The sequence below is a fragment of the Episyrphus balteatus genome, chromosome 2 (assembly GCF_945859705.1).
Source record: "Episyrphus balteatus chromosome 2, idEpiBalt1.1, whole genome shotgun sequence".
In the NCBI taxonomy this organism is placed as follows: Eukaryota; Metazoa; Arthropoda; class Insecta; order Diptera; family Syrphidae; genus Episyrphus; species Episyrphus balteatus.
The window spans coordinates 87465065-87480281 of NC_079135.1; the positions used below are offsets into that span (position 1 = coordinate 87465065).

General features: G+C 31.3%; 1 protein-coding gene across 1 annotated transcript; it reads right to left on the reverse strand.

Moving 5' to 3' along the window:
• Positions 1–709: 709 nt before the first annotated feature.
• LOC129909284 (protein unc-119 homolog) lies at positions 710–6749 on the reverse strand. Its single transcript, XM_055986358.1, has 3 exons — positions 6104–6749; positions 1078–1250; positions 710–977 (listed from the first exon to the last, which is right to left on the reverse strand). The coding sequence occupies exons 1-3, from the start codon at positions 6502–6504 to the stop codon at positions 859–861; spliced, it is 693 nt and encodes a 230-aa protein (XP_055842333.1). The 5' UTR covers positions 6505–6749; the 3' UTR covers positions 710–858.
• Positions 6750–15217: the final 8468 nt, after the last annotated feature.

Genomic DNA, 15217 nt, shown 5'->3' on the forward strand with positions numbered 1-15217 from the left:
TACGTAAAAGGGAAAAAGTTAATTAAGAACCCGAATCAAACTGGATAAATGTGTGGCCTACAGCTTGTGAAGAACTACGGCGCAAGCCTAATGAATTAACCTCTAAAACAGGTAAACAATTCATAATGACATATAATCAGTATACTAGATGATTTGAATTTGAAATTCAATTCTAAGCACTTATCTTTGATATTTAGACCTTTCTAAAAATAATTGGTTTCTTTTTTAAACCCTCCAAAAAAATGGTCGAAACAATACAATAAGAATGAACATGTCTTTGAGAAATAGAGATCATTGTCGATGACTTAAAACCTTTCTAGTAAATAATCAAATTCTTTCATTTTAATTATAAAACCATGCTTATTCTAAAACTGATGTTTTCAATAACAATAATTTATTTAAATATATAATAAAAGCATTTTAATCTGGAATGCAAACAAAAAAATTGTAATATTTTTTTATATATAATAATAATAATTGTACGTGGTAAGTAAAATTTATAATATTTTTTTATCGTTATATTTAAAAATAAATATGTAATAAATAATATATAATATATAAATTAACAGAACACATCTTATTTAATAGCAGTCTAAGGCAAGGGTGATTAAAAAGAGGCCATTTTAAAAATTAATCAACATAAATAGTTATGTTGAATTAGCCAAAAAAAAAAAAAAAAAAAAAGAAAGGAGATCAATCAATATAATAATAATTATTTCTTTTTAAATATTGAACAGTATACACAGATATATTTTTGATACTCGTAGTTTGATTTGTTATTCTTTTTGTTTTCTTTTGTTCAAAAATATTAAAATAAATATATTTATGTATATTTTATATTTTTCTTTGAATTAAGTTTTAAACAACTAAACCACCATCATACGCATAGTCTGCTTTATTGTGCATAATGAGACGATCTTCGACAAAATAAAAACTATCAGAACGTGTGTCAAAGGGACTGGCAATCATTTCAGCGACTTGAAGAAAATAATAGAATTTATTTATTACATACACAATACAATAGGTATACAAATTTTTAAATATTTTTTTTAATTATTAAAATAAAATTTTACTTACTTAAATCTGGAGGCAAGTTAGGAAACTCGTAAATGTGCTCGCATGTATTCTTTGAAAACGGTATACAGTAACCGAATTCAAAATCAAAAGTCTTGAGTAAACGATCTCGAAAGAAGTGTCGTTCGATCATTCGAAACCTATTTACAGGCTTGCTGCCGACAGTAAATTCAACCCTATAAAAAAAATTGATATTTCCAACATTTATAGACTTATTTTCAACGCATTGTTTTAAACAAAAATGTATTTGTGTAGTAAATGTTGCAGTAAAATATTTTTTTAATATACTCTGAACAATATTCGTTACACTGGACCATCATTGCATAATATGTATATTAAGTCGTGTGTATTTGATCTTTAATATATTGTTTCCACCTGAAATTTAGTATTCGTAAAAAAAAATCGAACTGGAGATAACAAATAAGACATAACATTACGATGGTAAAAATTACAAAAAAGTGGATTCCGCAATTCTACAACCCAGGCGAGGCCACTGAAGCATCAAACTTGTTAGTTTTTTCAAATTCCCTAGAGGGGAAATTCAAATTTTATTTTAAGGACCAAAACTAACGGTGTCTTCCCCACAAGCAATATTTGAAAGGTTTTTTTTTTCAAAAAGGGCTCTAACGATTTTAAAAATCTGTGGGCTTTGGCAAATAAAGTTTTTTTTTAAGCATTATTAACGGTACTTGTCATGGAACCTTTTTTTGATTTATAACTGTCATCGAAAATTTTTAACAGAAAAGTTTGAATAACCGTAAAGTTAAAATTTTGACAAGTTTAAAAAAAAAAAAAAAATTCAGGGGATAACCATCCCTGAAACGTTGCACCAAAAAATAAAAGATAAGAATTAAATAAAATTGACTTTAAGCCTACATTTAAAAAAAATTATTTTTTTAAAGATATTTAAATTTTTAATTACATATTCTACTATCAAAATTAATGATCAAAAGTATTGAATCGTATTATGGTGGAAATTTATTTAAATTTCCTCCTTTACTGACCACAGAAAAAAAAACAAGAAAACAGAAAAATCAAAAAGAAAACACTTTTACTTTTAAAATTTAGCTATTTTGTTCTAATATCGATTGTTACTGGCTGAAGATGAGGATCAGGTGATACTCATTCGAAAGCACTTAAAAATGTCAGACTACTTGAAAACTTTACAATTGATAACTATTTGAACGTTTATATTCATATCATGCTGCGGAACAAGACCTATGGATCAATTCGAGAATAACACTAACAAGATATTCAAGTAACCTATGCTTCGTAGTTGGAACTCCATGGTGGATCAATCTAACAAGCACACTTTTCAACACGGTATGAAATATTGATTGTTGATTTTATTGCGGTTTAAATTGAGGAGTCAGTTTTTCAAATATTTTTTTCAGTCCGATGGATCCATCGTTAGGTTTGACAGCACTTCATTTTGCATTTAAAGGATATGATGATGATGTTTTAAACAAGTCTTTATATTTTTGCTTTTTAAACTCAAGGTGGAGCAACTGTTATAAACTTTTTCTAGTGGAGTCAAGTTTTTTTTCTGAGTACACTATCTAGTTATATAAAGATTAGGCTTGTGTCGTTCGCAAAGGAACTAGTTCAATGAAATAGTTCATTTTGGTGAACTATGAACTTAGTTCACCTAACGTAGTTCAATTTAGTTCGCGATTAGCGAAGATTGAAAAATCTTATAAGTTTGAAGAACAGAATAAATCCAGGATTTTAGGCTATTGATTATGTCTTATAGAAAGAAACTAAACGTTCATGTGTTTTAATTGCAAAAAAGAAGATTAAATTTACTACAAAATGCTGGGCTCAAAATGTTTTCTCTTTTTTCATTGAAAATTAACCTATTCGAACCTATGTACATATATATTTTTTCGCATTTTTTGTTTTACTCAAGTTAAAAAAGAAACCATAATTAGCGTTTTCCCAACAATTTGCCAAATAGATTTATTCTGTTGTTACAACTTATGATTCAATTCATCCTTATCATCGAATTCATTTTACAAAAAAAAAAAAAAAAAAATGAAATGCACGACTGGGGTCGCAACTCGCAAGTACTTACTCTTATGCTTAAAGTAACTCTAATGTTAAAGCTTTTTATTCTATTATAATAACGAAAAATCTAAAGTTTGATATTTTCAAGAAATTTCATTAAAATAAAATCTGTTCTTATAAATTGATTAAACACCGTTTAATCAATTTTTTTTTATTGTATAAAAAAATATTTTTAAATAATTTTTTTATACATACAGGGTGTCCCAAAAGTTAACGTCGAAATGAAAACGGTAGATAGGGTAGGTGGTGACAGTTATCAGAAAAATAATTAAAAAAATCGCAGTCATATATTTTGTGAGTTATGGGCATTTGAAAAAAAGTCGAAAAAATGGTCACCCTGTGACGGTTTTTCATGTGCCGTGACTACAAATTAAGTTTTCTCATTTTTTTCTTTTGCTACGCAACCTTGAATGACCCTGCTACCAAATGCATTCAAAAATTTTAACTCAACTGCATCAGTTTTAAAGCAAATATTACTTTTTTGCCCAACTAAGTACTAAAAAATTTTTCATGACTCTAATTCAATGAACCGGCAAGTTACCTTTAAAGTTGGTGTTCTCTTTTCAAAATGGTATAATATTGTTGAGAATATTCCATAAATAACCGAGATAAAATTTTTTTTCTTAAGACATCTGACTTTTTTATTAGGTAATTTTCCTATTTTATTTAAGTTTTTGTGTTCTGAAAGGTTCTGAAAGGGTACAACACTTAAATAATATGTTTAACGTTTTTGAAAAAAAAATGACTTTTTTTTTCCTTATATGACAGGTGCCGTTAGTTTAGGTCCTAAAAAATAAGTTTCAATTTGTCCTCTAGAAGAGAATAACCCAAAACTATTAACTATCAAGTTTCAAGAAAATCGCTCCATTAGTTTAGGCTGTAGCTCGAGGTACACACAGACGGATAGACAGACAGACAGACAGAATTGCCGGACCCACTTTTTTGGCATTCTCCATCATTGTAATGGGTCATATGCATACAAAATTGTAAATGCTTTTACTTGAAAAATTGTAAAGTATGAACGTTTTTTCACATTTTATGCATATATACCAATTATGGCAAAAGTTTTTGAAAAACTGCTTCTGAAGAGACTTAGCAAAATCATAGAAGAAAGATGGTTAATCCCAAATCATCAGTTTGGCTTTAGAAACAAACATTCCACGATAGACCAAGTTCATAGAATAACGGATGTAATAGAAAAAGCATTAGAAGAAAAACAAGTATGTTCAGCTATTTTCTTAGATGTTGCTCAAGCCTTTGACAAGGTTTGGCATGAGGGACTTGAGTACAAACTGCAAAGGCATCTTCCCAGACAGTACTATGAAATATTAAAATCGTACATCTCAGACCGATTGTTTAGAGTAAGGTACGATCAAGAATATTCGGAATTGAAGAAAATAGAAGCCGGTGTACCACAAGGAAGTGTCCTAGGTCCTACCCTGTATTTACTATACACAAGGGATATCCCAGTTGGTAATCACACCATAATGGCTACTTTTGCAGATGATACCGCAATTTTGGTACCCGACAAATGTGTCTCTAAGGCAGCAGTAAAACTACAAAATGCCGTCGACACAGTCAGAGATTGGACCGAAAAATGGCGTATCAAACTCAATGAAACAAAATCTTCACATATAAACTTTACAAATAAAAAGATAAACAATATTCCAATATTCATTAATAATCAAGCTGTACCTTACGCCAATACGGCCAAATACCTTGGAATGACTTTGGATGCAAAGCTAAAGTGGAAAGAGCACATCAAAAAGAAAAGAGAAGAACTAAACTTGAAATATAGAAAAATATACTGGTTACTTGGTAACAACTCTGATTTATCAACCCAAAAAAAAATAATGCTGTATAATCAAGTACTAAAGCCTGTTTGGACCTATGGTATCCAATTATGGGGCTGTACAAAGAAAACAAATACCGAAATCATCCAAAAATTCCAAAACAAAGTCCTTCGCTATTTCTTGGTACATAAGAAATAGCGATCTACATCGTGACTTACAAATAGAAACGGTTACAGAAGTTGTTAAAAAATACGCTGTATCGCATAATCAGAGCAAAGTCATACCAATTCTGAAATGGTGTTCCGTCTTGAATACAAGAAACCATGTTCGGAGATTAAGAAGAACCAAGCCTCATGAGCTTATGGTTTAAAAAAATATGGGAAAGTATTAAAAGTTTAAACTTCCCCCAAAGTGATTTTACAAAGTTAAGAAAGAAAAATCTGATGTCGATCTCTCAAAATTGGTCCTGATAAAGAGGTGGTTTTAGTGGTAAAGAGTCCCACACTACTTGGTGTCGAATACTGCCAAGTGTCTTTTGAAGATTTCCTCCCGTCAAAAAAAAAAAAAAAAAAAAAAAAAAACATTTTGTGCATATCAAACCTAGTTTATACTTATTAATTTCATATTGCTAGTATTTACTATTTTGTATGCATACTCTCGAATGTCATGTTAATTACGATTACGAATCCTAAACTTGCTTATATCGCAAGTAAAAATACGGGAAAATGACTCGGCCTTCAAGCTAATCAATAAATTCTTGAAAAAAAAACCATTGCTCTAATACAAGTATTATAACGCTAGACTGTCTTACTAACACTCGGTACTGAATTGACAGGTACTAGGGGTTGAGTGAGTTGATACCGACGAACTTAACTTAATCCATATTTGTTTATACGGTCAAGCCATGGAATATTGGACAGTGGACTTAAAAAAAACAGAAAATGAATGTCGCACTTTTGTCCTCATGATACAAAGTTTCCCAAGGAAACTAAAATGACGGAGCCATACCGACTCGCCTATTAATAATAAAGGTGTGGGAGTAAAAACAATATGGTTATTGTGTGAGTATTGTTTAGACTATTTGCAATTCTGTTATTAAAGTCTTATAAGAATGTTATACAAATAACAAATCTAAAAAAAGACAACAAAGAATAAAACAATCAACTTACGTAGCTCCTACAGTTTTCAAGTTAAGAAACGCGGGTGTAAATTGATACCGAACATAACGCCCAGCATTCGGATCAACTGGATCATCTAACAGCGACAGTTCTTCTGTAGCCAATGTTGCTTCTTCGATAGATCCCTCAGGGAATTGTTCGCTAGGTGGTTTGGCGATCTCAAAGAGGACGGCACCGCTCTCCAAATCGCGTATTTTAAAACGTGTAAAATCTATTTCGTATATGTTTGCATCTGGAGTACAGAGATAGTCTTCTGTTATTTTATTTAGACGCAGAGCATCGTCTGGACTGATGATCCTTTCGGGTGAAAGTTGACTAGGCTCTAGTGAGCTGCTGGTTCCTGCTCCCGATTGTAGAGAGTTGACCTGTTGTGGTTTCCCAATCACACTCATTGCTGCACAGATTACAGATTTTGTGTTTTTATTCTTTTTATTTGTTTCACTAGCAAATATATTTTAGAAATAATTGAAGAATTTCTTTATGCATTAAGTTTGGGATTTGGGTTTTTCTTTGTTGAGTTTTCTACTTTGTCCTGTGCTGTGTGCTCAATGCAGTGGAAAATCTTTTTTCGTTTTTCCAATGTATTTTTCTTTTATTTTTTTTTTTCTACTCGTACAAATCGAATCGTAGAAATGAAAATGTCATTTTTTTTTTTCTTATAACTACTCGTTAGTTTTGCTTTGTTTTGGAACTTGGTTTACTCGTTGATATGCATTGGCTGTGTTCCTTTGGGCTCAGCAAAGTACTTTTTAGTACTTCTGAATCCATTCAAATACATTTTTTCTGTAGAAGAAATGTAGTTGAACACCACAGTACACATAATAAGGTAATATATTCCGAACGTTGTCAAAATTTGTTTGTCAAAAATGGGCACCAATCTGTCAGGTCGGCCTTTAATTTTTATATTTCAATCGCAGTAAACAGGAAATTTGTTTTTGTTTTAATTTATAAAATGTCATTTAAAAATATTATAAATTGAAAAATAACAAATTTTCTTCGTAAAATGGTAAATAATTGTTTAAAAATTAGTGGTGTGCGTTGTTTATCGGTTTTTGTGCGTTTTTCGTCGGTATTTTAAACAATTAAGAATTCGGTAGCTGACTTGGTCCACAGTACACATAATAAGGTAATATATTCCGAACGTTGTCAAAATTTGTTTGTCAAAAATGGGCACCAATCTGTCAGGTCGGCCTTCAATTTTTATATTTCAATCGCAGTAAACAGGAAATTTGTTTTTATTTTAATTTATAAAATGTCATTTAAAAATATTATAAATTGAAAAATAACAAATTTTCTTCGTGTTTCATCGCGGAAAATGATAAATAATTGTTTAAAAATTAGTGGTGTGCGTGGTTTATCGGTTTTTGTGCGTTTTTCGTCGGTATTTTAAACAATTAAGAATTCGGTAGCTGACATTGGTCGCCAAAGTGTCATGTTTTGACAATCTGGCGACCAATGTCAGTTCGGAATATATTACCTTTTTATGTGTACTGTGGACTTGGTCGCCAAAGTGTCATGTGTTGACAATCTGGCGACCAATGTCAGTTCGGAATATATTACCTTTTTATGTGTACTGTGCCGTGAAGGTGTTAGTGTCGGCGATTTTTCAATAAAGCCTGGCACGCTGTTCGAGCTAAATTTTAGCTGAGATAAAAATCCTATACAAGTTATCAATAATTTGTATGGGATCCATTTAAGCTCAGATAAAATTTTTCGATAATTTGTATGGGAGCTAAAATTTAGCGCGAGCTGCGTAGTGACACGTGCGTCAGTTTTTCAAAAAGTGACGCGAGTCAGTTTTTTAAAAAGTGACGCGCGTCAGTTTTTCATATGTCGTTTTCCAAAATTCAAGGAGTGACACTACTCCTATAGCTATATAATAACTCCGAAAAGGACTGATTTCAAATTCCAAAATTGAAAAAGGAGTGAATTTTTGGAGCGTATTTTCTTCACTCCCAAAATTTTGAAGGAATGACGGAGTGATTACCAATACTTCTACATTTGACTTTTGTGAAGGAAATTATATTTATTTACAAAAAATTCAATAAAAGCCCTTTTCCATTGGAGGTGGTAGTTTACTACTAGTAGGCGTTTTGGTTAATCTAGTACTATCATCTACTCATGCTCTTCTTCCCGAGTAGATACGATTTGTATTGAATTCGTTGAAAGTGCGTTCCATTGAAAATCGCTAGTAAACTACTAGTAGTACTTTGCCACCTCCCAAAGGAACAGGGCTAAAGTATTGTAAAAAATCACTGAAAGTGAATTTAAAAGATTGTAGGGGTATTCACGATCCGGTGTAACAAAAAGGTGTAAAAATGCAAAATTTTGTTTTCTACAACTACAACTACAATAGACAAATTTTGCACCATTGTATTTTATTTTTGTATATTTGGTTGTTTTATTTTAAGAAAATGTTACACTTTTGCACTTTTACAACGATACAAGACCATTTGCATCGAATCGTGAATACCCCTTGTGTTATTATTTTATTCATTATTTCGTATTACAAACACATGCAAAGCATACGTCACACTCCACTTGTCAAATTCTTCGTGAACAAATTAAAAAATTGCACAAAAGAGGAGTGATTCACTCCCATAATTTTGGAAAACGACAATAAAGTGACGCGCGAGTTACACAGATGCAAGTCAGCAAACTTGATGACGGAACATATGTGTTGCTTCGCAACCCATAATGTAATTTAACACCACTTTCCGCTGACAATCGATACATTGCAATATTCGAAGGCCAACGGAAAGTGGATGCATTGACCTTAGCTTTAAGTGATTAATTGATAATTTCAATAAAACTAATTCGGGAGTCGCAATCGACCCGAAGAACAATAAACACTGTTTTCTTTGGTAACAATATATTATAATTAATATATAACTGGCGCAGTCGGCAAAATAGAATTTTTTTTCGTTTAACTAAAAATCAGTCGAAAAAATAATTAAAAAAAAAAAAAAAAAAAAAACTTTTGTGTTGTTTACCATCCACAACCCCGCCACCACCCTGATAAAAAAAAGTGAATTTGTGTTGTTTACCATCCACAACCCCTCCACCACCCTGGTAAAGAAGTGACTTTGTGTTTAATATCAACCTTGAAAAAAAAAGATATAAAGATATACATATATATAATTTAGACTACAAATCAGTCGTAATTATATTCTATCGTAAATTGTGATAATTCTGTGAACAGTCATTAATCAGTGCTATTCTTCAAAATTGGTCGAGAAAGCAGATCTCAAGAATTTGACGCAAATCGTGGAATTAACCATAAAATGGAAGCGATTCTACAGAATATTGTAACCACTTTAAACACACTCACTGCTGTCCAACAACAACAGCAGCAGCTCACTTCGCAGCAGCAAGAGATTCAAAGACAACAGCAGCAACTATGGGAGCAGAGAGTGCCAGCAGCTTCGGCTCCACCAGCTACATCAGGGTTACCGCTTTATAAAAGCATAGCTCATATAAAAGCTTTTGGAGGAGCGAGGGATGAGTTAACGCAATTTATCACCTGTGTTGACACCCATCTAGCAGATAACCCAGACACTGAGGATGCAGAAGTATATAAGGCTATATACAATATTAAAATCGTTGGGGAGGCGAAGACCATTCTTTATATAAATGGACCAAAGTCATGGAAAGAAACTAGGAAGCAACTTGTTCAGCATTTCAGACCGGTGATCGACATCAACAACGTCTGGCATAAAATCAACAACTTGAAGGTAAATAATATTTTAGACTTATGTAATAATATAGAATTAATTTTAAAAGAGTGCCATGATTATGCACTGTATGAGTTAAATCATGTAGAAATAATTAATTCGTGCAAGCAATTATTAATAGCTAAAATAAAAGAACTCACCGTAGGTCAGTTATCTAGGGAAATAAGAAACAAGTTTGATTTAAGTGCAATTATCGACATACTAAGAACGTATATTCCAGATAGTGAGTGGAATTTAAAAAAAAATTATAGAACTAGTTTCGTAAATAGATCCAATTCAACACCCACCGATAATAACAGAGTTTGGCAAAATAACAATAGTCATGTACCTCAGGCCCATAACAGAACACACAATAGTTCAGGGCAAGCTAGGCATCCTTTTAATACTAGATCTGGACAGACGAGACAAAACAACTGTAGATATGGACAAGAAAGACAAAATAGTGCACAAGTATTCAATCCTTCAGGTCAGGTCAGAAATAGTCATCAAAACCCACAACCGATGGATGTAGATTATTTAACAAGTAGTATTGAACCAAGTTGTTCGGGGGAAATGGGTTCCGAAGAAATAAATAATATCGATCCGGCATCGGATTTTCGGAACTGAGCCTCGGACATAAAATTTTTTGCAATTTTACGATAAGTGATAAAAAATATAGAACGTTGATTGACACTGGATCTACAGTAAGTTTAATCAACTCATCTAGGGTTGATTGTAGTAAATTCCCTATATTAGAAACCAAATCAATTTTTTTGAATACGATTAACAACAAAACAAAAGAACTAATAGATATTGTTGTTACTGACGTACCAAAAGAATTCAGAATGGGAAAGAATAGTAAATTAAAATGGCACAAGATGAGTCTAATTAATAAAGATTATGACCTTCTTGTTGGGATGGATATTATAAGTAGAAATTTCACTAAAATTGATATGAAAGGAAAAGTTATAGAATTATGCAATACCGCGAAAATAAAATTATATTCTGGAGAAACATTAGAAATTGAAAATTATGAACTCTCAAGTGAAACTGCAAATGATGTAGATCTTTCACATTTGAATCCACAGGAAAGAGAAAAAGTTATTAAAATTTTAAAACGGTTTCAAAGTTTGATTTTTAAAGAGGGTGGTCCGCTTACAAATACAAATTCTATAATGCATGAGATAAGAACAACAACGGATCAGCAAATAAATTCTAGAGTTTATAGATTACCCCCAAAACACGAAGAGGAAGTTCGTAGGCAAATTTCAGAAATGGAAAAACAGGGTATTGTTCGAAAATCTAACAGTAGATACTCTTCTCCCATTGTTGTTGTCCCGAAAAAGATTGGAAGATCAGGTGAACAGAAGTTCAGGCTTTGTGTGGACTATAGAAAATTAAATGAAATAACTCTTGATGACAAGTACCCTCTGCCTAATATAGATAGTATATTAGACAAGTTAGGGCGAGCCCAGTATTTTACAACTTTGGATTTAGCCAAAGGCTACTACCAAATAAAAATGAGCCCCGAGGACATTCATAAAACTGCATTTGTTACTCCAAATGGTTTATATGAGTTTACTCGGATGCCTTTTGGCCTTAAAAACGCCCCAGCGACGTTTCAGAGGCTTATGAATGAAATACTAAGGGAACACATAAATAAGATCTGTGTTGTCTATCTTGACGATATTCTCATATTTTCCACTAGTTTAGAAGAACATCTCATTGCCATCAATACAATCTTTAAGACACTTGCCAAACATAATCTCAAGGTCCAATTTGATAAATGCTCATTCCTTCAAAAAGATACAGAGTTTTTGGGGCATATATTAACTGATGAAGGTATGAAACCTAACCCTGATAAAGTTAAATGCATTTCTGATTATAAACTGCCAACATCAGAGAAAGAACTAAAATCATTTCTGGGTGTAACAGGATTTTATCGGAAATTTGTAAAAAATTACTCAAAAATTGCATATCCGATGATTAAGTACTTAAAGAAAAATGCAAAACTTAATTCAAAGGACCCAGAGTATATACAGGCATTTGAAACTTTGAAGAGAAATATCACGAACTATCCTATATTAAGATTTCCTAATTTCCAAAAGCCTTTCACTGTGTTTACTGACGCTTCCAACTTTGCTATTGGTGCAGTGCTGACCCAAGAAGGGCAACCTGTTTGCTATGCTTCGAGATCCTTAAATGATCATGAGAAGAGGTATTCACCCACTGATAAAGAATTTCTTGCTATTGTCTGGTCAGTGACATATTTTAGACCCTACCTCTGGGGAAATAAATTTAAAATAGTCACAGACCATCAACCTATTAAGTATCTTAATAAAAAATACAAAGGCAAAGAATTTTCCGCAAGAAATCAGAGATGGTTACTGAAATTGTCTGAATTTTATTACACAATAGAATACTTAAGGGGTAAAGACAATAAAGTGGCAGATTTTTTGAGCCGCATCAAGGATGTGAACCAAATAGACGGTGAATCGGACTCAAATGTGGCAACTGTCCACTCAGCACCAGAGCAACAGTTGGATCATTTCTCAATAAAAGAAGAAATAGTTAATAAATATAGAACTCAAATAATTTTATCTAATAATGTTTCAACTGAAGTCGAAGTGTTTCATAGTAGAAGAATCATCCATGTAGATATGACTAAAAATCAGTTATATTGGGAAGATCTCTTCAAACGAACTCTTACAAAAGGAAAAGTTGGAATTTATACCGAACTATCGTATCATGAGTATAACAAAATTCAACAGTGTTTAATAAAACTTTTCAAGGACAATAAAAACCTTTCATTTGTTAAGTGCACACTTAGAGCTCTCGAGGTAAGAAATGAAGCAGACGTTTGTAAACAAATTTCTTTATACCATATCAAAGAGAGTAGTCATTCAGGAATTATTGAAACATATAAAACTTTGAAAAATAAAGTTTATTATCCAGGTTTAGTCAAGCAAATATCGAAGGTTATAGGAAATTGTCAAACATGTCAAGAAGGCAAATATGATAGAAAACCTATTAAACCAAAATTCAAAATTTCTGAAACACCAACAGAAATGAATGAAATATTACATATGGATATTTATCATTTTAATAAGTTATTTTATCTAACATTCTTGGATAAACTTACAAAAAAAGCTTATGTCTATAGCTTAACTAGTAAGAATTGGGTAAGTAAACTGGAATGTATTGAAGAACAATTTTCCAAGTTCGGAAATCCAAAGAAAATCGTTTGCGATAACGAATTCCAATCAGAAAATATAAAAGAATTTTTCCGAGAAGAGGATGTTCAAGTTCACTTTACCAAACCGAATTCCCATACAGGAAACTCTGACATTGAACGTTTTCATTCTACGCTACTTGAAATTTTATTAACTATAAAAAATACAGATTTAACTACTAACCAAAAAATTCATAAAGCAGTTAAAATATATAATAATAGGTATCACTCTACTATCGAAATGAGTCCAAATAAAGCAGTAGAGACAGAAGCAAATATTTTAACTGAGAAAGCCAATAAACGTAAGGAACATATTATAAACAGAAGAAATTTAGATAGAGAAGAGTACAATGAATGTAGAAGTGAAGGATTTATAAGAAATTATAAACATTTACGTCATAAAAATGAACCTTATTTTAGAAAGAAAAAACTACAAAATGTCCATCCAACAACAGTTAAAAGACCTAATAAATTTGCAGGTTCTAATTTGCATCATGCTTTGGACAACTCTAATGACAGCAGTGGTAGCGGACCAAGCACTTCTCATCTCGCAAATCCAAACTAATAATGGTTATACAATCATCAATCGAGGAACAGTGGAGTTAATAAATCAAACACAAACCATTATTCATATAATAGATTCAGTAGAAATAATGACCGTAATCGAAGGGCTTGAAATAAATTTGCAAAAATTGAAATTAGAAAACAACATTCACATATTAACAGAGATTATCAACATCAAAGCCAAAGTTAGGGCTCTAGTTTCCACCTTTCGGCAAAAGAGAGGCTTAGCTAATTTTATTGGAACAGGTCAAAAATGGTTATTTGGAAGCATGGATGATTACGATAGACAAGACATTCTAGAACATTTTAAAGTTGTCGATATTAATAATAGAAATGCTATTGAAAATCTAAATAAGCAAATAAGTATTAACAGAAACATTATGAATAACATCAATAATTTCAATGAAGTCATTAAAGAAGACAGAAAACACATATTAGAAGCTTACAATAACGTAATTGACAATCAAAAGAACTTAACATTAAAACTTTTAAAAACAGACCAACTTTTGAAAATTAAAATACTAGAAGACAAAATTGACAATATTCTTGACAACATAGCATCTGCTAAACAGGGTATTTTACATCCTAGCATATTGACAGGAGAAGAAATAGTGAGTTCTGACTTAGATTTTTTTAAACTTAAACATTCAAAAATAGGAGCATTTAATCTTAACGGTACAAAACTAATTTTAGCTATTAAGCTTCCGAAAAGTTACATTCAAACTCAATTAAAAATGATTATTCCAATGCCCAACAAAGATTTTAAAGAAATTGATATGTTAACCACAGAATTCATTGAACTAAACAGAATTAAATTTAACTATGATCCCAACAATATATACATTAAAAACTTGAATAAAATGGATAATTGTTTAAATGATGGTTTTTGTAAATTTAATATTAACAACAAAACGGAAATAATAAATATAGAAGAGAATCTTGTTGTTTGTAAAAACCTAAAAAAAGAAATTGTAAATAATGGTTGTGACGACCGAAATTTAATTTTAAGTGGAAATTATATAATAAATATTAATAACTGTACCATAAATATAAGAAATATTACAATATCAAATTTTAATATTGAATTTGTACATAAATTTTCATATGAAGAAGACCAAAATGTAATCATAAAAGAAAAATTAAGTTTTGAAACTATGCTAAAAATATATCAAATTGAAAACCTAAATCATATAAATGAACTAAAATACCACAAAAATAATAATTATATAATAAGCTCAGTCACAATCTTTATTGTTATCATAGCCATAGTTATAATTGCAGTTTTAATAGTTATAATTAAAAAAAAGAACAAAAATGTCAAAATTATTATAAAAAATATAGAAACAAAACTGCAAACTGCAACAAACAAAATTCAGGAGAATCTTGAATTAAAGGGGGGTGAAGTTACACAGATGCAAGTCAGCAAACTTGATGACGGAACATATGTGTTGCTTCGCAACCCATAATGTAATTTAACACCACTTTCCGCTGACAATCGATACATTGCAATATTCGAAGGCCAACGGAAAGTGGATGCATTGACCTTAGCTTTAAGTGATTAATTGATAATTTCAATAAAACTAATTCGGGAGTCGC